This window comes from Capra hircus, chromosome 4 (genome assembly GCF_001704415.2).
Source record: "Capra hircus breed San Clemente chromosome 4, ASM170441v1, whole genome shotgun sequence".
Classification (NCBI taxonomy): Eukaryota; Metazoa; Chordata; class Mammalia; order Artiodactyla; family Bovidae; genus Capra; species Capra hircus.
Window position 1 is genome coordinate 50,969,853 of NC_030811.1, and position 27,486 is coordinate 50,997,338.

The 27,486-nt window shown below is 35.2% G+C and overlaps 1 protein-coding gene across 1 annotated transcript in view; it reads right to left on the reverse strand.

Annotated features, from left to right (window-relative positions):
• SKAP2 (src kinase associated phosphoprotein 2) overlaps positions 1–27,486 on the reverse strand; it is a 171,764-nt gene that overhangs the window by 69,069 nt on the left and 75,209 nt on the right. Inside the window, exon 5 of the mRNA XM_013963339.2 lies at positions 537–614. Within this exon, the coding sequence (XP_013818793.2) occupies positions 537–614 (78 nt within the window). The remainder of the gene's footprint in view (positions 1–536; positions 615–27,486) is intronic.

Consider the following 27,486-nt stretch of genomic DNA (forward strand, 5'->3'; position numbering starts at 1 on the left):
AAGCAAATGGAATACAGGAAGCCCAAAGGGACCTCCTGAGAGATAAACTGAATGGTAATGAAGAGGCTTTCTGCTTTTCATTTCTTATATCATGATACTACCTCCATATTTCATTTCTATTATATATTGGTGTTGAAAGAGTGAGACCATATGGTCAACTCTCAATTATCTTAGCCAATAGAGAGGAACACTGAATGAATAACAGAAAATGGCAGAAAAATATGCTAAGCTTGATCTGAACCATAGCAAACATGGCATATGTCAGATTAGGAAAAAGATAACCCTCTGCTCAGCCAAGGGGGATAATAGTGAGAAGTCCCACCTTGGAGATACAGTCAAGGCAGGAAAAGGCAGGAAACAGCTTCTGAATCATCTACAAATACCCAATGTTGACAACAATAAACTTGATCAAATGTTTTATTTTGTTCTTAGAAAGTACTCTGAGCTGAAAGCTGTATTTTGTAGTTGGGATAATGTCATTAGATTTTCTTAGAGTCTTAGATTTTTAGAGTTTTCATTAGAATCATATAATTTACCTTTTCTGCGTTTTTCAAGGTAGCCAGCCTTTAACACAAAAGGAAGGTCCTGGGCTGCAATTGGAGGAAACTGGTTTCCTATGGAAGGTAGGGAGCAAAAAAAGCAGTGAGTAATCCCTTTTAGAAAAATCAAATATCAGATCTCATTAGATTCAGTATATTTTTAATTACTCAAATTAATTAAATCCAAGTCTATTAGTTTTATTTCATATGTATTCCATAGACTAGTCCCTCTCCACCTCCTGTGAATCTCAAGAGCAAAAAAATATTCTGTACTGTTACATCTTAATATACTATGCTTCCAAATGCACAATAATATTATGTAACTTAATGATCTCTAAAGGGTAATACTTTTTGACCTGCATTCTCTAAGGAATGGACTAGGACACTGTTATAAATAATAGTGTTCAATATCTTTATAAATTCATTGGAAATATACTACAGTTGCTTCAGCATTTTACTAGAATGCTGCTGCTGCTGCTGCTAAGTCACTTCAGTCGTGTCCGACTCTGTGCGACCCCACAGATGGCAGCCCACCAGGCTCCCCTGTCCCTGGGATTCTCCAGGCAAGAACACTGGAGTGGGTTGCCATTGCCTTCTCCAATGCGTGAAAGTGAAAAGTGAAAGTGAAGTCGCTCCGGAATGTCCTACCCTCAGCGACCCCATAGACTGCAGCCTTCCAGGCTCCTCCGCCCAAGGGATTTTCCAGGCAAGAGTACTAGAGTGGGGTGCCATTGCCTTCTCCGTTACTAGAATGCTAACAAGTGAAAATAACCAGTCCAATGACAGTTTCCATGGAATACACCAATAAAAACAGTCTTAAAATAGTTTATGATAAATAATGTTTTGATAGGAAGCTTATTATATACAAATTAATCACAGAGTTACCAACTGGTTTTTTAAAAAATATCCAGTAGCTATAAAATCATGTTATTTTTCCTTAAGAAACTAAAATTCAAATTAAAGTACTAATTTCATTTCCCCGGTGGATCAATTTTGCTCAGTAAACACAAAACAATTATCATTAAAATATATTTAAAAATGGAGTAATAATTTTGAAATACATATAAAATTTTAAGGAAACTCAGTGGGAAAGTTTGAACAACTGTCCAATCAATGTATCCATTTAATCCACTGAAGGTAAAAGTTATTTAGTATAGTATTTTTGTACATAAAATAAAACTAACATAAAGGAATCTTATCTATGTGAGTAAGTCCTGGTTAACCACTAAATTAAAGAAGGTGACTATAGTTTGACTTGCTTTTTTAAAAGAAAAGAAAAAAATGATTAATAGCATCTTTTAAATTAAACTAGGTTATACCAACATACAGAAATATTATATCACATAGAAATATGAAATTTTAGCTAATATAAAACCATTTAGGAAAATTGTCTTTCTAAATAAGATTCCTGAAAACAAAGTATTTACCTCTTCAACTAAGCAAGATGATAGTTTAGTTTTTGTGGAAGTATGCTTGGACTCAGTCTTTTACGTAACTGGCACAGAGAGTTCTTAAGTGAACTATACAAAATCCCTTTGTAGGAAGCATCATTTGGATGACATTGCAGAATGAGAAAGCAAACATACTAATTAAATATTTAATATGATTATTGTATGTCATGCAAAAATGTCTACGTGGTTTGTGCACAGTGGTAAAAATAGAAAATTCACTGCAAACATCCCATAAATAATTTTGAGTCTTTTGGATGATGGAAACAAACTCTTAAGCACACATTTATGGATGAAATTAAGCTACCCAAGGAAGAGGCAACTTTTCAGTCTTAGGTCTAATACAAAAGGGTACAAGGAGCGATTAATTACCTCTACTTGGCTAGATAAGGCTCATGGAGAAATAGAGCCATGACCCTCTCATATCCATTGGGGCATAAAATAAATGTTCTTTACATATAAAAGAAATGCTCTAAATCTTAAGAAGAAACTTTACATTCTAAAGAGAAATGGGTACCTTTAGCATAGCTTTCAACTTTAAAAAGTTACTGGTCCAGAAAAAAGGAGGGGAAGAAGTGGAAGAGAAGAAAGGGAAATAGAATTTACAAAGGTGAATATATATAACGCAAAGCTCTTGCTTTAAGAAAAATGTTGATTAAATTTCCATCTGGTAAATCAATAAAATTTGATGTCACAAGCAACACTTATTCTGAATTCTAAATTCATGCCTCTAATATAAAATCTTTTATTTCATTCCTAAAGGGGAAAAACAAATTTTCTGACTAAACTCCTTTTGTTATTTGTCCAACACCTAGGTTTTGTTTAACATACACATGAATTTTTTAAAAAGTAAAAGTAAAGTAATAGTAATCCCTTTAAATACTTCAGATTTTAAGTTCTTAGAAGAACCATTTGACTTGTATAACACCATAAACATATAAACACTTAATACTTTTTGATGGAAGAAATTGAACATTTGTAACAAGATATAAAAAGTAATAATTTCTCTTTAAAAAAATATGAACTCTCAGATCATTTAGACCTCATATCACTGTACCTAGAATGATCAACAGTATGCTACCATTTAAGGAGATACACACTGATTCAAATAATTAATGTTGTTCAGTTGCTCAATTGTATCCAACTCCTTGTGACCCCACAGACTACAACACGATAGGCTCCCCTGTCCTTCACTATCTGCCAGAGTACGCTCATGCCCATTAAGCTGGTGATGCCATCCAACCATCTCATTCTCTGTTGCCCCCTTCTCCTCCTGCCTTCAATCCTTTCCAGCATCAGGGCCTTTTCAATGAGTCAGCTCCTTGCACCAGGTGGCCAAAATATTGGAGCTTCAGCTTCAGCATCAGCCCTTCTAATGAATACTCAGGACTGATTTCCTTTAGATTGACTGGTTTGACCTCCCTGCAGTCCAGGGGATGCAAAAGAGTCTTCTCCAGGACCACAGTTTAGAAGCATCAGTTCTTTGGTACTCAGCCTTCTTTATGGTCCAAATAATTATTAATAAGACTACCACAGACAGAGGTGCCTGGTGGGCTACAGTCGGTGGGATTGCAAAGAGTCAGACAACCACTGAGCAACTAACACACACACACACACAAATGCAGCTATGCTGATACATGAAGAAAAGAAAGGTAAAGCTAATATAAACCTATCTGGCAGGTAACAAAGAGTTGCTGAAAATCTACCAAACACAATCATATTATCTCACCAAGAGAAACTATGCCTCACAGCCAATTACAACATTCCAACAAACTCACTATTATCAACTGTTTCACTACCAAAATTCACACCCTTGTCTCAAAAATAAGATTAGCACTGAGCTTTAATCCTTTGGCACAGGATTAGGCATTCAGTAAATGTTGGCTTTTATTAATTATAATTAAGTATTATTATTATACTTAGTATAACTATTAATTCAAATGAATGGTTACCAATGTGACTATAAGACTATTTAATGTTGCCTAGGGAATTTTAATCAGAAAAATGAAAAGCATGATTTGGTAACTGTATGAGTTAAGCATTACAGTTATTTTAAAAGCAACTTGATGATTTCTTTCTGAGTATATGAAAGTGGTTGATAGAGAAATTATATCTTAACTCAAAGGAGAAAATATAATTAACCTATACTCCAGGGCAGCTTATTTATACTGCAGACTATCACCGCATAGCTTTCTAAAGTGGCCAAAAATTTTCAATACCCTGACAAAATAAACATATACTGACAAAGACAAGTCTTCTTTTTATAATATGAGCATGTATTTCTTATATAATAGTCCAACTTTTCTAAACCATATCAATATTAGACATTAAAACTAATACCCTACAAGAGCAGGCAAGGAATGTGTCTTCTTCCAATTTGGCATTTTGCAATCTGAATTATGCAAAATGGTAACAATGTCACAAAAAATTCAACGAAACAAGTATGCATGCCTAAAATATCCTACTAACTCAGTGGGAAAAAGGAAGCAGTGAAATCCAAATTTTCTTATAGTTAGGTAGGTATCAATATTTTATTTACAAGGCCACTGTTTTTAAAAGATAACTCAAGAATTCTAGACTGTGTCTTGAAACTTTTGTCTTAAAATCAAACTGTGTTATATAGTGGACATAGTGCACCAGCAAGCTAAAGGAATGGATTCTAGAACAGAGAAGAGTTCCAAAGCATGAAAATATTAAAAAAAAAAAAAATCACCTAAAACCTAAGTAAGGTATTACCCAATTTTAGTAATTTTATTAATCTACAGTTTTAATTTTTTCCATTGAAACTAGGAGGAAAAATACTGAAATCTTTAAATATAGCCATGTATTTAAAAAATAAGTTCTATCTTTTAAAATGCCTTAAATGTTAAAATATTTAATAACAATATTTAATAAAATATTAAATAATATCCCCATTCTAAGATTCCATGACATACACACACATTGATATCTTCTTGCACTTTCAATAACAAATGGCCAAGGATCAAGATGGATTTAACTTTCAAAATATCTAAAGTGAAAATTGTTCACAACATATTTTCATAGAACAATGGATAACTGCCTTTAGATCTGGCATAGAATTGTCATGTCATTTCAAAGGTTTAATTTCTAACTAGAATCGTGGCCTGGAATAGCTGTGAAAGAAAATAAATACATAGACTGGTGATTCGATTCTTACATGATAGTATACATGTTTCAATGCCATTCTCCCAAATCATCCCACCCTCTCCCTCTCCCTCTGAGTCCAAAAGTCCGCTATACACATCTGTGTCTTTTTTGCTGTGGGGATGACCCAGAGGGATGTTGTGGGGAGGGAGGTGGGAGGGGGGTTCATATTTGGGATCGCATGTACACCCGTGGTGGATTCATGTCAATGTATGGCAAAACCAATACAGTATTGTAAAGTAAAATAAAGTAAAAATAAAAATTTAATAGAAAAAAAAGAAAAGAAATACATAATTATTTGTCATATTCTACTAACTCAATTTACATGGAAAATTTGGAATCTCAAATCTTTTCATCAGTTTTTTTTAGTGGCAACGTGAAAATTATGTATTCAAAGGACACATGAAACGACAGTAACACTTAAGAAAAGAACTACTACAGGAACTAAAAGATTACTACTTGTGTTTCCTTAGCATAGTCCTTTTACAGAGTTTATTTTCTCATGTATCACTACTACTCTCTTCAGAGAGGATTAATCAATGAATATACTAGTACTGGTGATCCCTAAGTCTATCAAGATACTTACTTTAAATAGAAAAAAGGCTTATACTTGGTTAGACACAAAGATGGTCAGCTTCCAATTAGCAGGACCATAGAATCCCCAGAGGTAGTTAAGCCTTGGCTACCAGATTCAAAGACTGATAAGGCCCCTGTGATGACACCGGGGCAAAAATAGAAGTTGAAACTCACAGGTTTGCCATCTGTTAGTCTCTCCACCCCCTCTATAAAATGGCAAGTCATCTTGAAAGCTACTCAGCAAAAGCTGAATAACTATTAGGGTAATCCACATGTGCCTTTATTAACTGTTTCTTGATATGGAAATTCCAATAGCCTCATGAGAATCATCAATAGGTCTATCTGAAACCAAAGAAGATAATAACTCAGTATTACAGCTCTGTGCTCACAGGAAACGCTTCATGAATATGGTCCAAAAGATATATTAAATGCTTGTTCAGAATCCAAACAAAAGCTATATTATATCAACTATATATAAGTAACTGTGGCTGATACTGATTTTCATGGAAATCTGTCAATATGTAAAATTCAAGTGGCAATAATAGAAAAATTAAGAATCAGAATTAAGAGAAATCTGAAATCATGGGGGTTCATCAATAACCACTAAAATAGCAGTCAAAAAGCCATAGATTGAAAGTATGTATGGATTATGTTATCCATAAAGTTATATTATACCCACTCACTTAAAACTGCTTCTTTTACTTAAGAAGTATGGCCAGGATTTGAACTATCTAATTACATATCTGAAGACTGCTTTTTTAGATAAATTTTTAGTATAGGACTACTGTCCTTAGCTCATAAATTTAGATGTAAAAATAATATCTCTTGAAGATTTCTGATTCTTTGGTCCAGTGATAGACCTTAAGCTGTAACATTTTTTAATACATTAAAATTATTGCTTATAGAATTTAAAAAATGCTTTTATCCAAAAATTCCAGATACACCAATTTGTGAAAATGCTTGTAAGACTCTTTCAGTTACTTATAGGGATAAAAGCATATCAATGTACTAAATCCATCATTTTAAAATAAAGGTCAATATGAGTAATTTCACTTTATAAACAAGACTTCTTTTTCATATATTTATAATACTGGGTACTCTTTATACTTTTATATTTTGGTAAAAGCTACTTTTTAATAATACATCATTAGATTCCACAGAAATAAGTTAAATCAAATTTCATCTCCTATATACAGTTACTTCTCAGCTACTTTGTGTCTGACTATATCTTTTTTTTTTTTTTAGTGGTTAAAAACAACAAAATTTCTAATCTTCAAGTTCTGGAGGTCAGAAGTCCAGAAAGTGTCTCATGGGCTAAAATCAGGGTGTCAGCAAGACTGTGTTCCTTCTGGAGCCTGGAGGACAGACTCTATTTCCTTCCCTTTCCAGCCCCTAAAGGCTGACCTATTTCACTGGCTATTGGCCTCCTTCCATCTTTAAAGCCAGCAATGGTCATTTGAGTCTTTTTCACAATGTCTTCTTTCTGGTTCCAATTCTTTTGCCTCCTTCTTCTCATTTAAAGTAAAAAGTGAAAGTGAGGTCGTTTAGTCGTGTCTGACTCTTTGTGACTCCATGGACGGTAGCCTATCAGGATCCTCTGTCCATGGAATTTTCCAGGCAAGAGTATTGGAGTAGGTTGCCGTTTCCTTCTCCAGCTTCTCATTTAAAGGTTCCTGTATTTACATTATGGGCTTCCTTTATAGCTCAGTTGGTAAAGAATCTGCCTGCAATGCAGGAGACCCAGGTTCAATTCCTGTGTCGGGAAGATTTCCTGGAGAAGGAAATGGCAACCCACTCCAGTATTCTTGCCTGGCCTACCTGGATAATCTCCTTATTTTAAGGTCAGCTGATTAGTAATCAGACTCCAAAGGATTCGGATGTGGACTTCTCTGAGGCACTATTATTGTGCCTACTGTACCCCTCATTATCATATCAATTGGCTATTGATTTTTGCATATATTTGGAACTTATGTATCTGTCCACATCTTCTCCATAACAAGAAAAAACTTAGCTAAATTCAGAAAAGCAATATTTTTTTAAAGTTTATGATACACAAACACAGAGAAACTGTGGTATAGGCTTAAAATGGAATACATTTTTTCCTTAAATTAAAAACAAAATTATAAATATATCAAAATTTTAAGATATTCTAAATAATTAAGTATATACGGTTATGGGTTGGATTTTAATTTAATGTTTTACTTGAACACAAAAATATGCCCCAACCTGACTTTTTAAAATTGAATTATAGTTGATTAAGGGCTTCTCCGGTGGTTCAGATGGTAAAGAATCTGCCTATACAATGCAGGAGACCAGGGTCTGGAAGATCCCCTGAAGAAGAAATGACAACCCACTCCAATATGCTGCCTAGAGAATCCCATGGACAGAGGAGCCTGGTGGGCTACAGTCATGGGGTCACAAAGAGTCAGACTCAACTGAATGACTATCACTTTCACTTTTTCACATATAGTTGGTCTATAATGTTCTTGTAAGTTTAAGGTAGTCAGCAAAGTGATTCAGACATATCTATATATCTCTATCTATCTATCTATCTATCTATCTATCTATCTATATATATATATTTCTTTTTTCCCCAGATCCTTTTTCCTTACAGGCTATTACAAAATACTGAGTATCTTTCCTATGCTATATAGTTGGTTTGTGTTTGCAATTTGATTTGTATTTTAAGATTGTGATTAAAACCTTGAGTCTCAAATTCAAATTGTAGCTTAACTATTAGTTCTGTGACTTAGGCAAGTTGCTTGATTTCATTTAATTTAGTTTTCAACTATGTGAATGTAGGTGTTAAGAGGGCACACTATGGAGATTTACTGTGGAGATTTAGAAATATAATATTTGAGATAACTACTCTAAAATGTTACTTCTTCTTTTTAAATAGCAATGCAAATTTGCCAAGTCCATTGCTCCATAAATAAGAAAACATGAAAGCTGAAAAGAAAAACCACTACAATAAAATCTGAAAGCCTTTTAATAATACAAATTTCTCTCCAGCTACAGCTATTTGGCTATGATTTCTCCAGTAGCCATATATAGATGTGAGAGTTGGACTATAAAGAAAGCTGAGTGCCGAAGAATTGATGCTTTTGAACTGTGGTGTTAGAGAAGACTCCTGAGAGTCCCTTGGACTGCAAGGAGATCCAACCAGTCCATCCTAAAGGAGATAAGTTCTGAGTGTTCATTGGAAGGACTGATGTTGAAGCTGAAACTCCAATACTTTGGCCACCTGATGCAAAGAGCTGACTCATTTGAAGAGACCCTGATGCTGGGAAAGATTGAGGGCAGGAGGAGAAGGGGATGACAGAGGATGAGATGGTTCGATGGCCTCACCAACTCAATGGACATGAGCTTGGGTGAACTCCAGGAGTTGATGATGGACTGGGAGGCCTGGTGTGCTGCGGTTCATGGGGTCGCAAAGAGTCAGACATGACTGTGCAACTGAACTGAATTGAACTGATAGCTATTTGGTCAAAAATTCTGATGCATGAAAAAACTGATGGTATTGCACACATTAAACTAGCATAAATGAAAAGGAACACAATTAATTTATAAGACAAATTATTAACTAGCTTATATTATGTGCAAGGCCTTTTTCTAAATATTATCTAAGGCAGGGAACTAGAAAATAAACTCAACCTCCTTGAAAATTTGTTGAAAATATTCTGAAAGAAATATCAAATAATTTATGCATAAAATTTCAAGAATAATGAATAGTTGATCTTACTCCTTCCTTTCAGAATTTTCCAGTTTATTGTGATCCACACAGTCAAAGGCTTTGGTGTAGTCAATAAAGCAGAAATAGATGTTTTTCTAGAACTTTCTTGTTTTTTCGATGATTCAGCAGATGCTGGCAATTTGATCTCTCGATTCTCTGCCTTTTCTAAAACCAGCTTGAATGTCTGGAAGTTCACGGTTCACAAATTGCTGAAGCCTGGCTTGGAGAATTTTGAGCATTACTTTGGTAGCATGTGAAATGCTTGCAAATGTGCGGTAATTTGAGCATTCTTTGGCACCGACTTTCTTTAGGATTGGAATGAAAACTGAGCTTTTCCAGTCCCATGGCCACTGCTGAGTTTTCCAAATTTGCTGGTATATTGAGTGCAGCACTTTCACAGCATCATCTTTTAGGATTTGAAATCGCTCAACTGGAATTCCATCACCTTCCACTAGCTTTGTTTGTAGTAATGCTTCCTAAGGCCCACTTGACTTCCCATTCCAGGATGTCTGGCTCTAGGTGAGTGACCACACCATCGTGTTTATCTGGGTCATGAAGATCTTTTTTGTACAGTTCTTCTGTGTATTCTTGTCCCCTGTTCTTAATATCTTCCTGCTTCAGTTAGGTCCATATCATTTCTGTCCTTTATTGAGCCCATCTTTGCATGAAATGTTTCCTTGGTATCTCTACTTTTCTTGAAGAGATCTCTTGAGAAATCTACACGCAGGTCAGGAAGCAACAGTTAGAACTGGACGTGGAAAAACAAAGGGGTTCCAAATCGGGAATGGAACGTCAAGGCTTTTATTGTCATCGTGCTTATTTAACTTATATGCAGAGCATATTATGAGAAATGCTGGGCTGGATGAAGCACAAGATTTCTGGGAGAAATATCAATAACCTCAGATATGCAGATGACACCACCCTTATGGCAGAAAGTTAAGAAGAACTAAAGAGCCTCTTGATGAAAGTGAAAGAGGAAAGTGAAAGAGGAAAGTGAAAAAGTTGGCTTAAAGTTCAACAATCAGAAAACTAAGAACATGGCATCCAGTCCCATCACTTCATGGCAAATAGATGGGGAAACAGTGGCTGACTTTACTTTGGGGGGCTCCAAAACCACTGCAGATGGTGACTGTAGCCATGAAATTAGAAGACGCTTACTATTTGGAGGGAAAGTTATAACCAACCTAGATAGCATATTAAAAAGCAGAGACATTACTTTGCCAACAAAGATCCATCTAGTCAAGGCTATGGTTTTTCCAGGAGTCCTATATGGATGTGAGAGTTGGACTATAAAGAAAGCTGAGCGCCAAAGAATTGATGCTTTTGAACTGTGGTGTTGAGACTCTTGAAAGTCTCTGAGACTGCAAGGAGATCCAACCAGTCCATCCTAAAGGAAATCAATCCTGAATATTCACTGGAAGCACTGATGCTGAAGCTGAAACTTCAATACTTTGTCCACCTGTTGTGAAAAGCTGACTCATTTGAAAAGACCCTGATGCTGGGAAAGATTGAGGGCAGGAGAAGAAGGGGATGACAGAGGATGAGATGGTTGGATGGCATCACTGACTCAATGGACATGAGTTTGGGTGGACTCTGGGATTTGGTGATGGACACGGAGGCTTGGAGTGCTGCAGTCCATGGAGTCGCAAAGAGTCAGACATAACTGAGCAACTAAACTAAGCTGAACTGAACTCCTTCCTTACTTACGTTAGCTCTATATCAAACACGACCTTTACCATACTGACAGACTGTAAGTTTTAAGCATCTTTTAAAAAAAGTAACATCAAATATAAATAACAAATATATCTATAAACAAATATCAGCATGGTTCAAGGTAATAATAATTACAACAGCTAACATTTATTATGTCTTTAAGGCTTTACCATGAGTTAAGCATGATATAGTCATCATCTAATTTTATTCTCTTGCATCCCCAAAGGTTCCCAATGGAAAATTAATGTCACAGGCATGCGGTGGATCCAGGACCCCAAGTCTGTCCAATGAAGCCCATTCTCTGAAATGCTATGTCCTATTGTTGATGAAATAAGTGAATGTCATCCACAGAATGGAGAAGGAAATGGCAACCCACTCCAGTATCCTTGCCTGGAAAATCCCATGGACAGAGGAGCCTTCCTTGCAGGCTACAGTCCATGGGGTCGCAAAGAGTCAAATATGACTTAGAGACTGAGGGCATCTACAGAAACTCTATAAGACAATATCATTGAATTACTGTTCTGTGGCATTAATCACAATTATGCATTTAAATTCTAGAACATTTGTTTCATTTTCTACAAGATTTTAGAGAAATAAATTTTACTTACTAAAAATGTCATTTTAAAAGATTTCCATTTTAGTTTAAAAACACATTCACACAAACATGAGACAAATTAGTAATGAGAAAACTGATAGCTATGGAAGGAAAAAGAGGCTCTTTTTGTATGCAGATTCCTCTAGCAAACTATATTAAATACAAAATAAATATAATTTAGACTGGATTCTTAAGCTCCTTTCCATTCAACTATGTTTTTACTTTCTCATAGGCTATACAGCAATCTTAATTTTTTCTCTTTTGTAACTGTTTTATGTTTTAAATTTAAGCTATAAATTTTTATAATTATTTTTAGAATAAAATAACATTTTTCTAATTTAAAATATTCTTTAAGTTCATTTTCATTGATTTATTTTTCCTATTCTATATATAAAAAGTTTAGAGTCATTAACAATATAAGATCATATCTGAAGTATCTGAAATAGGAATCTACAGAATGTCTTCTATATTGTATAATATAATGAAAGATACACTTTTGTTTCTGCCTTGAAGAAAGAACAGATACATAAACATACATACATATATAAACATTCTATTTCCATCTCCCCAAAGAATCTATTATTGAGAGGTGGTTAAAATAAGTGAAAAATATTTAGTATGAAAATATCAGCTGTGAAATCATTTTATGACCAACCTAAATTATTGAGCTGGGATTGAGTCTGCCATTCAAAGTGTTACAAGAATCCTCTTGAAATGCATGTATGCTATCTCTCTTTTCTCCCTCTCTCACTCAGACACACACATACATACACAATTTATCTTTCTCTCATCTGAAACATATTTCCTATAAGTCTCTTTTTTCAATATAAGTATGAAATTAACACATCCTTACCTATTAATTTAGGAATACACTGCTTTATTTCCCCCACAAAGCATTTCACAAGCATTTTTTTAACTGTGTTGTATGAATTCTTTTTTAAATTAATTAATTTATTTTAATTGGAGACTAATTACTTTATAATATTGTAGTGGTTTTTGCTATACATTGATATGAATCAGCCATGGGTGTACATGTGTTCCCCATCCTGAAGCCCCCTCCCACTTCCCTTCACCTTCACAGACATTTGTATAGATATATTTGATAAAGAAATTAAAAGCAAACAGGAGAAATTTGTATGTATGTGTGTGTGTGTGTATATATACATAGCAAGTACCTGTATAGAAAAATGTTAATATTAAGGGAATATGAGTAAAAGGTATACTTGGAATTCTCTGCACTATTCTTTAGACTTTTCTATAAATGACATTATTTCCAATTAAAAAAAAAAACATAAGTAAAAAATTAAGACAAAACTAAGAGTCAGGGTAGAACACAAAAGTTGGAAATGTAAAACTACTACTTATCAGGACTGGGGCAAAAATTCAATTAAAAGCTTTATAATAATCAACATGAAGCAAGAAATAATAAATTATGTGATTCACTGCCTATAAGATAAATACAGATCATTGCTCAGGGAGGAAAAAGCAGCAACTATTCTTGGATCCCAGCACTGAAATAAGAAAGAAATTTCTCCCATGTGGTCATAAGGTCCTCAATAATATTTTTACAGTAAGTAAAATAAAAGTTTCATAGGGTTGCCTTGTATAACATCACTCATATTGAGCCAACAGCATAATGCCAAAGTAAGATTCAGTAAAAGCAATTCTACCAAGTACAAAACCAGGTAGCCCAAGTATATAACTCCCAAACAGCTATGTTAAACTTAAGGATAGAATCACAGATTGCCTATAGGAATAGGCACCCTGAACATTTTTCAGACAATCCCTCTAAAATACTACTTGTCTTGATTAAACTTTTGGTAAATATTAAATCCCAGGCAGAAGATATGACCCTTGCAAGAAGCTAAGACAGCTCTTTTCTGTTACTGCTTAAGAGTCATATCCCTTAACAAGCAGCCAAGCTGGAAGTAATGTTGATATATACTCTTATTTATAAATTTACATATAAATTTGTAAGGTTTAATAGCTTTGCAGAACCTGGATGAAGATAACCTTAACACAAAAACAAATCAGCAGCTGTCCTTAAAATTCTCAGTGCCAGAATAATTCTAGCTTGCAAAACATTTGCACATGCCCACTTTACCTAAATAAAACATCCACAGAACAACATGTTACTGAGAATAAGAGTATGACTCTACTCTACAATATGAACTGGTAATCTTATACACATCTGGGGAACTGAAAGAATTAGAAAACATTGTTATTTATGTAACTGAGTAAATTACTACAGAATACAAATTGAAACTTCAATATTAGACCAGTTAATGCATAGCATGTTTTTTTCCTCTAGTACCTGAAAGTAAAAGCATACCATATGCTTAATCATCTTTCTGGTCATCAACTTCAGAGTAACTTTTAACAGTCAAATGTGGGACTGGCTCAGGAGAGAGACATTCACATGGTACCTACAGTATTAGCCTAAAATGATGTGTTCACAAGTTTGTCTTTTCTACTAAGCTTTGAGCAAGGGATCATGATGGTGAGTGTGCACCAAAATCACCAAGGGTACGTATTTAAAATGTAGAAGGACAACACTGAATTAAACATTGTTCTTGATGGTATATTTTAAAACCTCATCTAGTACTAGTTTATAGGATTTATAAAATATGTTCTAAAGATGTTTAATATAAAATTAAAAGAACATCAATAAGTAGATACAATACACTTCTGCAGTCACAACACTGAAAACAGAGGGAAAATGCCAGACGTACAAACAATCATGAGGATAATAATTTTGTTTACAGCATACCTAACTTTTGAGTCATTAAAATAATTCTATAAATATTTTATATGTGTTAACCATTGCCTATCTGGTCCCCCACTGCTAAAAAGAAGAGGAAGAGAAAACCAACAGGAAACACAAGAGTGAGGGGCAAGATAGGAGGTAAAGGGCTTTCATAACTGAATAGCAAAAAGGGCATTCCATCTTAACACCCACTTTCACAGTTAATAACACTCCAATTCAGTTCTACACTTTATAACAACCAACATAAAGTAAGAGATACAGTGCAAAGAAAAAAAATAAATTGGAACTGCACATATAGTATTAAAATTGCCCATTTTTAACCATGTGATTTTGGCATATTTTTCAAAAATTAGTATCTGTGATATAAAAAGTCAACTGCCAGATAGTCTAACTGATATTTACCATGAGTTACACATCATAACACAATCTAGTAATTTGTTCACTGTGTGGACTACCTCACCCCGGGTTCGCAAGGTAACACAGTCCAACTGTCCATGGTCTCCTTTTCTCCTAATTAAGAGCTGTCATTACCAGAACAAAGTCACTACTAACATTTTTATTCAAAACTCAAAATTAAAACTTCAGAAAGAAGTTCATTGAATATTAAATGGAATAAAATGTTTGTCAGCAACTTCCAACCACGGATTCACCTTCATGCAACAATCAGCACCTTTTAGCCACGTGTGAACACACCCACCAAGACAGTTCAGCTGTGGTATCTCACTGCAGTGTAAGGTGCTGGCAGACACCTCAGGGGAGTTTAGGCGGTGAAACTGTCTGAACGCAGAACCTTAGTTTGCTCATGAATATTTAAAATATACAATGACCTCTTAAAACAAGGAAAAGACTTAAAATCCAAAGGATATACATCCTACTCCACGTGAATAAATGATAAAACATAAAACAAAACTTATTCAAAATAAATCCAGATATGGTAAGCTCTTGTGGTAAGATATTCCATTACATGTCTTTCTCCACAAATTCAGTCTGTAATTAAACCATATCTGAATAGACCATGATGTATATTCTCACTGAAAAAATTTACATATATAATATTTTATATACATAGATAGATAGATCTCCCTAAGAATACAATTATAGTTAGTAACTAAATTAATTCGATTAAGTTCCCTTCATCTGGATAGCCTCATCTGCAAGATTCAAAGTTCTACTTTACTTTTAAAAATGATCAAAATACATTAAATCAGAGAAAAGAAATACCTCATAAACCCCTCAGATGATAGAAACCTATGGTAATTTGATACTTGGTCCAATGATCTCTTACCAATCAAAGAAAGCAGATATGATATTAGAAATCTTTTTTGCCTTCAATCTTTCCCAGCATCAAACAAAATAAGGAGAGGGTGGCAGAGGATGAGATGGTTAGACAGCATTACCGACTTAATGAACATGAACTTGAGCAAACTCTGGGAGATAGTAGAGGACAGGGAGGCCTGGCGTGCTGCAGAACATGGGTTCACCAAGAGTCAGACCTGACTTACCAACTGGAACAACAACAACAAATTACAAATCCATACATGGATAAGAATTAGTATAGTCATTAATTCGTCAAAGAATGACTTTCTCACAGGGTGAATAGGAAAAAATATTTGCATGGATGTCACAACAATGAACTCCTGCATATCACCAAGAAAAAGTTAACAGTTTAACAGAAAAACAGGTTAAAAGTATGAACCAGGCAATTCACAGAAAAAGTACAAAAGCCAATAAACATGAGAAAAGATGAATGTTTACTGATTTATTGTCTTTCCCCAGCTGTCCTTACCTTCCCTAGAATATGAAATCAGAGACTATACTGTCTTACCCACTGTGTATCTCCAGGGCCTAGATTAGCACCTGGGACACAGTTAATACTCATTAAATTTTGCTGAATAAATAAAGAAACCTTACTAAAAATGAAAAATAACAAACTAACCCACTGACTCAATGTATGTGAATTTGAGTAAACTTCAGGAGTTGGTGATGAACAGGGAGGCCTGGTGTGCTGCAGTCCATGGGGTAGAAAAGTCGGACAGAGCTGAGCGACTGAACTGAACTGAACTGAATGCAGGATAGAATTTTTAAATGAAAAACAAAAAAGAATGTCTCCAGATTTTTAAACAATTTAAATTAAGTAAGTTTATATTAGTAAATCACAGCCAGAAAAATTTCAACCACTGATCTAGAAGATTTCATTTAATCAATCCAAGTGTACAACTTGAAAACAAACCCCTCGGTACAAAGATATACCCTCGAGATTGTGCAAACAGGCCAAGTCTCATGTATCCACACTAATGTCCACTCTGCCTGGGATGTGTTACTCTTTACACCTTTCCTCATTTTATCATTTCTCTCTCTACCCTCACCACCTAGAAAGCGTCCAGTTCATCCCTCAGGATAAAGCTCAGCTCTTAGAAATGCCTTTCTACAGTGACATAATAAAAATATTTGTAAGAAAGAAGATCAATTTCTCAAAAAGATTAAAGGAAGCTATCTTCGCTGATACAATTCTAATTATCACTGATTTTTTTAGTATTCTAAAAAAGTCATTTCAGTGAAACAAAAGTGTCACTGGTTTTTAATTATCCAGATATTTCTACATTTTCCAAAACTCTCCACCTGATTACAGAAACAACCAAAGGATTTAAGATAAAACATATTCTGGGAAAAATACTGATGAATTTCTATAAGTCCACATGGGCTAGACATGTTCTTGGTCATAAAAATAAGCATTTATGATAAATTCATTTTTTTTCAAAATGAAATAAATCTAAAGTTTTAACATTACAATACTAACAATCCATTTTTGTTTTAGGACAACTTAGATGCTTTTAGACTGATTCACATAAAAATATGAACAAAAATAATTGTGCCAGGCTATAACTGGTATTCCAAATTTCATCTGGGAAATAAATTTTATGGCTACACTATAAACTTCCAAAATCCTGAAGTTTTAATAGATATGCTGACACAACCTTAACCATAACATTTCTAGCAACTGCTGCTATAATAAATCTGTCAGTTTCTGTAATGCCTATGACAAATCCATTAATATGAATGATGTTCACTTCAGATAGCACACCACACAGCAACTGCACAAGTGTGTCATCTCCATTCTGAGTAGCAAATCAGTAATCAATATTTGTAAAAGCAGCAGCTAATCCTTTGTAAAATCACTGGTGCAGTGATTGAAGAGTTTGCTCAATCCACACAGTTAATCCCTCTTCATCTGCTTGAGCCCGCTATTTATCCCACCCTCTCAGAGTGCTAGCTATGGCAGATTAATACATCTCCACACATTAAACATGACCTGACAATTGACACAGGATACTGCTGACAGGATAAGCTCTACAAACAGTGGCCTTCTAAAAAGGAAGCTGAAAATTAACATTCAGAAACTCAAAATTTACAAATAGGCCCCCACTGCCCCTTCCCAACTCTAGTCACTCCTGATTTATTGAGCCCACTCTTTATGAAATACATTCTTATTTTTGGTTTTAAAAGTCTTCTGGCAGATTCTAGAATGCTTGTTCATAAAGTATGCTTTGTTATTAATTTAAGTCAAGGTAAATAGAAATTTTGTGGCCAAGAGAAGAGGCTCATTTGTATAAAACCATTTGGAGAATTCTTACATATAAAGTAAAATTCTTATATGTAAAGTAGAATTCTTACATATAAAGTTCTCGGCTAATGGTACTTCAAAGTTCTATATTTGAAGAAAATTTCAAAAAAAAGCGTTTTAATATTTAGAGCTTTGAATAGAAAAAAAAGATTTTCATTCATTCTAAAAAGTGATTGACAATATTATAAGTAAAGTACTCTGTGCTAACATAAACTGATACTATACAGTTACAAAATAAAAAGTTTAGTCATCTCTAACAATTAGATGATATGACATTCCTCTCTAGGAAAATATTAAATTTTATTTAAAGACCTAACAGAAATTTCCTTAATGAAGTGTACTGCAATTTAGATAGTCTTTATGCACCCTTGAGACTACTTAAGAAAAAGCAAATGCAAATTTTCATGTCAAATTAAGAGTAAAGAACAGGCATAGAAAAAAAATTCTTTCCTCACTCAATATGTTGAATAAAATTAATTTTTCAAAAGAACATGCATTCTTGTACATGTACAACTTCTGGTTAGTTGTATCTAAAAAGGAGTATCAAACAAACTATTAAATCTTGCATTTCTCATTCCTCCTAGGAGGAAGATGGGGCCACAGAAAGACAGAAAAGAAACAATATGAGAAGACCAGAGGAGAATGGTTTCACCAGAAGCCAAAAGAGAACAAGATTTTAAGAGAGGGAATGGAAGACCAGTAGTATCAGTTATTTCAGAAAAGCCAAGAAGGAGAAATGCTAAAACTTACTGAAGATGCAAATTAGGAGGCTGCAGGGATCTTGCTGAGATATCAGGGAGCAGGTATTGTGGGCAGAAACCATGAGTAATTAAGAAATTAAATGGGGAAAAGGGGAGCCAGGAAAAGATAAAAAACTCTTTTAAAAAACTCAGTGGTGAAGGAGGAGATGAGAGGAAACAATAACAAGGAAGAAACGATTTCCAAGTTCACTTTCTAACTCAATATTTGTAGAAATATTCCTTTTTCCATATAAAATTTCACTTTAGTGCAACATCTAGTCTTCAAAGCAACTAAAAGCCAATACTGTAATTTTATGAGTCTGATCATTTTAAACTTAAGTATAATACATTCATATGTAATGTTTTAAAATAAATGATATTAGGTTAAAAATGATAACTAGCATTTGAAAATTTAGGGTAACATTTGTAATGCAAAAATGTTTCATATGGTACACTGCATATTTTAAGAATGCAATCTCAAAATCTAACAGCTTCTCAGATAGTAAGCAAAATAATTTGTTAGTTAGCTGCATTTGCCATACGAAGAATTATACACATCACCAAATCTTATAACTGGTTCTAATTAGCCTTACTGAAAGAAGCTGATGCACAGTGTAAATAAAACAACGGCAATACTAGCTCAACATTATAGGTGATCAGTCCAAGTCAAGAATATAGCACATTAGATAAGAAAAGAAGTTTGCCAATAGCTAAGAAAAATAAATTTCAAAACTCTTTTAAACCACAAAAATTACTTAAAGACCAGAGTCATCAATGCCATTTAATACTATCTTGAAATAGTGGTGTTTCTCTAGTAAATGTAAATTATGATATTGCAAAGCTCATTTACACATAACTTTAAAAAATCTACTGTGCAAACTATTCATTCACTCATATTGAAATCTTTTATGTCTACCATCAGTTGTCTTTAAAAATACTAAAGACATTCCTTAAGACTCTAAACATGTGACTATTTCAATGAAATTTTAATGTAAAATATGTATATGTGTGTATGCGTGTATGCAAAATATATACACACACAGTGCTGCCCAATAATCCCAGAGAAGTTATTAATAATATCTGACTTATTTTTTGAGTCATAGTAAAACAACTTGTTCATAGTTCATAAGTAGCTTATACTTTTAATACAACTAAAATCATCTAAGAATAGTACTTTTTTTTTTGAAACAGTATTGTTTCAAGGTGAAGGTAACTGAATATTTCAAAGGAAGGCAACTTATAATTCCCTTCAAAGGTCTTTCATACTTATTTAAAACATCCAAGTAACTAAAGTCTTAAACTTGCAAGCCAATTTTCCAATGTTACATGCACATCAGAGAAAAAATAATAAACCCACATAAGATCAAACCTGTAACACTGGCCTCTTAACAATGAATCTTAACTGAATTAACTTACTAGTCAAGCATTAGTTGCTTCTTTAGGATACAATGAGGTGGCAGCAGTACGTCACTGAGCGACTGAAGTCACATGTTTTGAGGAAACTGTTATCTGAAACTTCAGATTTCTTTAAATATTTTATTTCCTAGAGAAATATTTAAATATTTAAATATAAATGAAATATTTATATTTTAATAATAGCAAGTATTTACTTTCACTTCACTTCATTCTCTAGAGTGTCAATAAAGCCATTCTCTTCTATTTTTTAGTCACTTATAAAATCATATAAGAAAACCTCAAAGAAAGAAAATTAGTGGTCACACTAAAAGGGATCTAGTAACACCATACATTTCTCTGTAGATTCAGACATAAAAGATATAAAGCCTGGATTTTTTTATTCTAAGGAATTCCAAAAATACAAAGGCAGTAGGGATTATTTTTTTCAAAACTCGTATCATTACTTTGGCTTAGCACACATATTAGGAGGTGCCTGACATCGATTTGTCCCATTACACATGATATTACTTTCCACTGCCTATGGAAGGTGATATTGGCCACATTTCTCCACCCTGTGATATTACTATTTTTCACTTTATAGTTAATAAGTATCTTATGGGGAGATTCTTTGAGATGATAGTAATGTCCTGTTCTTCCTCAAGCATTCCACTCCTAAGTTTTAATATTCTTTTATGATTCTTGCCTGAATTATTTATGTCTATCATGACTGCAAATGGTGATTTTCTAACTTTTCCCCAATATTTTTAATAAGTAAAAGTGTTGACTACTGTTTATATGAATAAGCTGAAAGCCAGACAAAGGATTACAATTTGGGGATTGAATATTCTGTATAGAGAAAAAGGTGCTCTGCCAACACAAGTGTGTGTATGTATTGGTTTTTCTTTTGTAACTGTACACAAACAAGGTATAGTACCTCATATAATGCACATAAACTGTGCAATTAAAAAATAGCAATACCATCGTAATCCTTAGTAGAAGAAGAAGAAAAAAATAAATTGGGAGTCAGAAAACTACTCCTGTCAGCCTCTAAACTTCACTGTGGGTACCCACAAAATTTAACCTTCCTAGACTTGTGGAATGATAGGCACAGACTGGATCATTTGTAAGCTTCAAATCTAGTATTCTACATTCTACTAATACTCAAATACATAGATTTATTCAAAGGTATTTTATAAAATCTTTACCACATACATTTTATACCCCATCAAAAAATAAATAAATAACACTAAAACTGGAGGAAAGTATAACTGTTCAGGTAAGGCTTACCTACTAATATTCCAAAGGAAATAAAATTTTAACTCCCTTTCAGGAACCTTCTGGTTACAACTTACAGCGAAACAGTCATTATTCTATTGTTTATATTACATGGTATAAATTTCCTACAACAAAGAGAAAGAGGGAATTGTTTCTGCAAGATAAGTGTTGCTGCTGCTGCTGCTAAGTCGCTTCAGTCATGTCTGACTCTGTGCGACCCCATAGACGGCAGCCCACCAGGCTCCCCTGTCCCTGGGATTCTCTAGGCAAGAACACTGGAGTGGGTTGCCATTTCCTTCTCCAATGCATGAAAGTGAAAAGTGAAAGTGAAGTCGCTCAGTCGTGTCCGACTCTTAGCGACCCCATGGACTGCAGCCCACCAGGCTCCTCCATCCATGGGATTTTCCAGGCAAGAGTACTGGAGTGGGGTGCCATTGCCTTATCCGAAGATAAGTGTTAAGACTTACTAATGTGCCAACTTATCCATAGGTATAGGTAGTGATAGTAAGGCTTTTAAACAATAATCAGTCTGGGATCTGAGGTCTCAAACCAAAAGATTTGCCAACTTATTCTAATTAAGCAGCCTGGTTTCTATCTCTTCTGATAGACTTGACACAGAAAACAAATCTGAACTCTTGACCAAACTCTTGTCTGAACTTGCCTGATGGTTTAACGGGAAGAGAAAGTAACAAGTAGAGTTCAACAATAAAACAGACCTTCTGTGTATCTAATGACAACTAGGTGATGGAACTGATATCACAAAGTTACAGTGAACTTGTAATACCAGTGAGAGGTAGAAAATCTAGGCTTGAGTTGGATATGCATATGTGCATTTTATACAGAATTTATAGAAATATACATGCTTGTGTCTCTGGGCTTTCCAGATGGCTCAGTGGGTGAAGAATTTGTATGCCATGAAGGAGATGTGGGTTCAATCCCTGGGATGAATGCATGACAACCCACTCCAGTATTCTTGTCTGGAGAATCCCACGGACAGAGGAGCCTGGCAGGCTATAGTCCATAGGGTTACAAAATTCTGGACACGACTGAAGTGACTGAGCACAGCACAGCACATGTTTGTGTATGTAATTAGTAAAAAAACATATATATATTCAGAGAATAAATATTTACTAAGATGGAATAAATACTTATGTAGCTGGCTTCTTTATATTTGTAACTTAGTATTTACTTTTTTCAGTTATAAAGTGAAAATTAGCAAGCTGGTTGTCACTAAATGTACAAATCTGACAAAAGTACCATAGATTTAGTACATTCTGCAAACAATGCATAAATACTACACATAAAGCAAAAATAAATATTTTTATTAAAATAATTTAAATGATCAACGTAAAAGTTGAATTACTTTCATGCAGGTTATTCTTTCAATGTGTGGCTAAAAAATGATATCATAAAGCCAGCAAAAAGAAAGCTGCATTTGAAAACAGGTTTGGGAAGATCCAGGTTTGGGCAAAAGCTACTTGAGGGCTGGACCACTCAAGTTTTATACATCTTCTTTTGTCCACTGAACAGTGCTTGAAACATAATCATTTAATAAATGCAGGTTGAATAAATAAGATTTTAAAGTAAAGATTTTAATGCTTCCATATTATAGAAGCATTCTTTATATTTATATAAAGATTAACTTTACTTTTTATGTTGAAATTGAGTAACCATAGTGGGCCATAAAGTCAATTTATGCCCTCCAAAAGAAATAAAACTCTAATTTAAGTCACTAAGCACTATATAAATATCAGAAAAACCAAAGCCTATTGAATTTTTTGTATGTGGTACTTCACAAAGCAGTTGGCAAATATTCAGCCAGCCAGAGGAAATTCCAAGTGAAACTAAATCCATGTGTGTGTTTGTTTTGTGGGAGCCAATTATTTTCATGGCATGTAAGTTTAACTGGTGTCAGATATAAAATGTCACTTTATAGTTACACTACATGTTCATTCTGTTACACATAGGGCCTAGAAAGATTGATGAATAAACTTTTAACACGAATCAGAAACTTCACTTCCTTTGACTAACGCTGGGTGCAGTGATAATGCTTTGCCTATATGTACTTTTTAGGGAAATCCACTTACGGCTTCCCTGGTGGCTCAGATGGTAAAGCCTCTGCCAGCAATGCAGGGGACCCAGGTTTGATCCCTGGGTTGGGAAGAACCTCTGGAGAAGGAAAGAACAACCCACTCCAGTACTCTTGCCTGGAAAATCCCATGGACAGAGGAGCATGGTAGGCTATAGTCCATGGGGTCACAAAGGGTTGGACACGACTGAGCTACTTCACTTTCACTTTTTCACCAATGGTCTTGGTGACTGTCTCCAGAAGTACCCGTGGTGTGATATGAAGATGAGACTCACCTTAAGCTCCCCCAAACAGAGGGGCTAATTTAGGTATGTAACCACGCAAGCCCACAATTAGCAGCCACAAACATAACCTTCTGCACCCCCATATGGCTGTTCCTTACAGACTGGCCGAGGACACTGCAAGAATGCGATGAGGTGCCATTTTACATTTCTTTCTGTCTCCCTACTGAGGATATAAAGGCCAAAACCCTCCTTTTCTTCTGTTTCAGGTTATATGAATTGAGATTTATTAACCTCCTGAGGCAATTTATTGACCTCTCTGAAGGCAAGATCATTTGTATTAAGTGAGCATTCTCCTTAGGCATTTCTTGGCATGCTACAGGCTCTTCTCAGTTCCATGTACTCTACCTCTTCAAGTTAAATCATTTTCAAAGGAGCATAAACAAACACCAGTTTAATACAGTGATTCTGCAATTGGATAGCAGGCTGTAGCGCTGGGCACTTCCCAACAATTTCTCCCCTTTGCTTCTCCCTCTAAACCTCTTAACTTCAACTGTGAACTTTATTTCAAAGTAAAATATTTTTCACATAGTCTATATTTGATATTAATAATGTATGATAGTCATTATACAATGAATAATACACATTTATTATGAATCTGGTATACATCAAGAATCATGTTATACCCTGAGGAGACAGAAAAAACAGCACAGATTCTGCCTGTAAAGGGCTCATGTTCTGCACCTGGAAAACAGCATGTGATGAAACAGTAAGTTACTGGATAATCTCAAAACACAAACCAAATCAAGTGCACTGAAGCACACCTCTCCTCTTTCTCCCACATGCCAATCTTTTTTACAGGCACAAGTTTTTAAAAGTCCATCAGGAGCCACTCTGAAGAGAGAAAGTCTTCAAAAAGAGCAATATGTATTTTGAAAGGCAGGAAGGAGGGGAGAAATGGTTGTAGCTTCATCTTGCTGAAATGCACATTGGTGGGGAAAAGGACAAGATGGCGTTGTGGAGCGGTAGATGTGTATATACATGCCTACACATGCTACCCATCAAGATGAGTAGCCAGCCAATCCCTTAACATCTCAAAGCCTCCTTATTCCACGGTGACCATCCTGATTCACTCTTTCTCTGAATGAATGTGCATCATTCCACTGCTTCTTTTGCCAATGCCTTGCCAACAAGCAATACCATTTAAAACTTTGGATTTCAACATATGCTATAAATAGTAACACATGTATGTGGTACTGATTTAAATTACAGCTCAAAAAGAATATGGATAGCACCAAGAATCAGTATAGAATTTTTTTAACACTGTTGGAAATATTTTGGGTTAAATTAGACTGCAACTGCAAAAACTGCAGAGTACTACTAACATAAGTTAACAGATAGCATATTCAAAAGTAGAGACGTTACTTTGCAAACAAAGGTCTGTCTAGTCAAGGCTATAGTTTTTTCTGTGGTCATGTATGGATGTGAGAGTTGGACTGTGAAGAAGGCTGAGCACCGAAGAATTGATGCTTTTGAACTGCGGTGTTGGAGAAGATTCTTGAGAGTCCCTTGGACTGCAAGGAGATCCAACCAGTCCATTCTAAAGGAGATCAGCCCTGAGTGTTCTTTGGAAGGACTGATGTTTAAGTTGAAACTCCAATACTTTGGCCACCTCATGCGAAGAGTTGACTCATTAGAAAAGACCCTGATGCTGGGAGGGATTGGGGGCAGGAGAAGAAGGGGACAAGAGAGGATGAGGTGGCTGGATGGCATCACCAACTCGATGAACATGAGTTTGAGTGAACTCCAGGAGTTGGTGATGGACAGGGAGGCCTAGGGTGCTGCGATTCATGGGGTCACAAAGTGTCGGACACGACTGAGCGACTGAATTGAATTGAACTCATCATCCATATACATTAACATATATACTACAGTCAAAATACTGAACAGGTCCAACACCACAAAGATACCTCATTCTTATAACTGCATCCTCCTCTATCCCTAAATTCTGGCAGCCACTACTCTGTCCACCATTTCTATGACTCTGTCATTTCCAAACTGTTATATAGATGGAATCATACAGTAGGTAACCTTAAGGGATTGGCTTTTTTCATTTAAAAGAATTGCCTGGAGATTCAACTAAGTTGTCATTTGTATCAACAGTTCATTTCTTCGCACTGCTGAGTCCTTTTCCAGGGTAGGTATGTACCACAGTTTGTCACTCTCTAGATTTTTAAAGGGCTTCCCTGGTGGCTCAGAGGTAAAGAATCCACCTGCAATTAATGCAGGAGGCCCAAGTTCGATCCCTGGGTGGGGAAGATCACCTGGAGGAAGAAATGGCACCCCACTCCAATATTCTTGCCTCGGAAATTCCATTGACAGAGGAGCCTGGCGGGCTACACAGGGTCACAAAAGAGTCAGACATGACTTAGCGACTAAACAATGGCAAGCCTTTTTTAAAAAGAAGTTTGCTTTGGACTCAGAGGGAGAGGGAGAGGGTGGGATGATTTGGGAGAATGGCATTGAAACATGTATACTATCATGTAAGAATCGAATCACCAGTCTATGTCCGATGCAGGATACAGCATGCTTGGGGCTGGTACACGGGGATGACCCAGAGGGATGTTGTGGGGAGGGAAGTGGGAGGGGGGTTCATGTTTGGGATCACATGTACACCCGTGGTGGATTCATGTCAATGTATGGCAAAACCAATACAGTATTATAAAGTAAAATAAAGTAAAAATAAAAAGTTTAAAAAAATAAATAAAAAGAAGTTTGCTTGTCTAATTCTCACTTCTTAATCCTCAATCCACTACAATTTGAACTTTGCCCACATTGTTGCAGTTATCTCATAAAATCACCATGCCTTCCTCATTTTTGTTCAATAGACAATTTTTGGCATTTATCTCTCTTGGTCTTTCTGAAGCAACTGATACTACTGATCACTCACCCCTCCTCTAAAAACCTCTTCTCCCTTTGCTTCTAGTCAAACCATTCTCTCTCATTCCTCTTATACTGGTTATTTTCAGTCTACTTCTTTGGACTCTAATTCTCTTCACAACAGTCCTTAATGTCAATATTCTCCCAGAACTCCATTTTAGTTTTATCACTTCTAAAAGTCTACACATCCTCCTAGCATAATTTTAACCACACATATAACTCCCACTGATTCCTATATGTTGAAGACTCTAGCGAAGATCTGTCTTCTAAATTCCAAATCCATCTCTCCAGCTGACAATGTTTCACCTTCTAAATTTAATGTGTCCAAAACTGAACTATCGCATTACTCACTTTCTGGTCACTATGACTGACCTAATCCTAACCATTCCCTCTCCTTATAACCTCTATCTCAATGAATGTTCCCACATTTATTTGGTCACAACAAAACTTCAAACTCACTTCAACTTCTTTTCCTTCACTTTCACATCACTAAATTGTATCAACTCTATCCCTGAACTATCTCTTGAATTTATTCCCCCCTCTTCCTCCCACACCATTTCCTTAGTTTAGGCTCATCATTTCTCACTTGAATTATCACAACAGCTTCTCCCTACTTTTTGGTCTTTCCATTCTCTAAACTTCTGCTAACTGTTCTTGCGTGTGCGCGT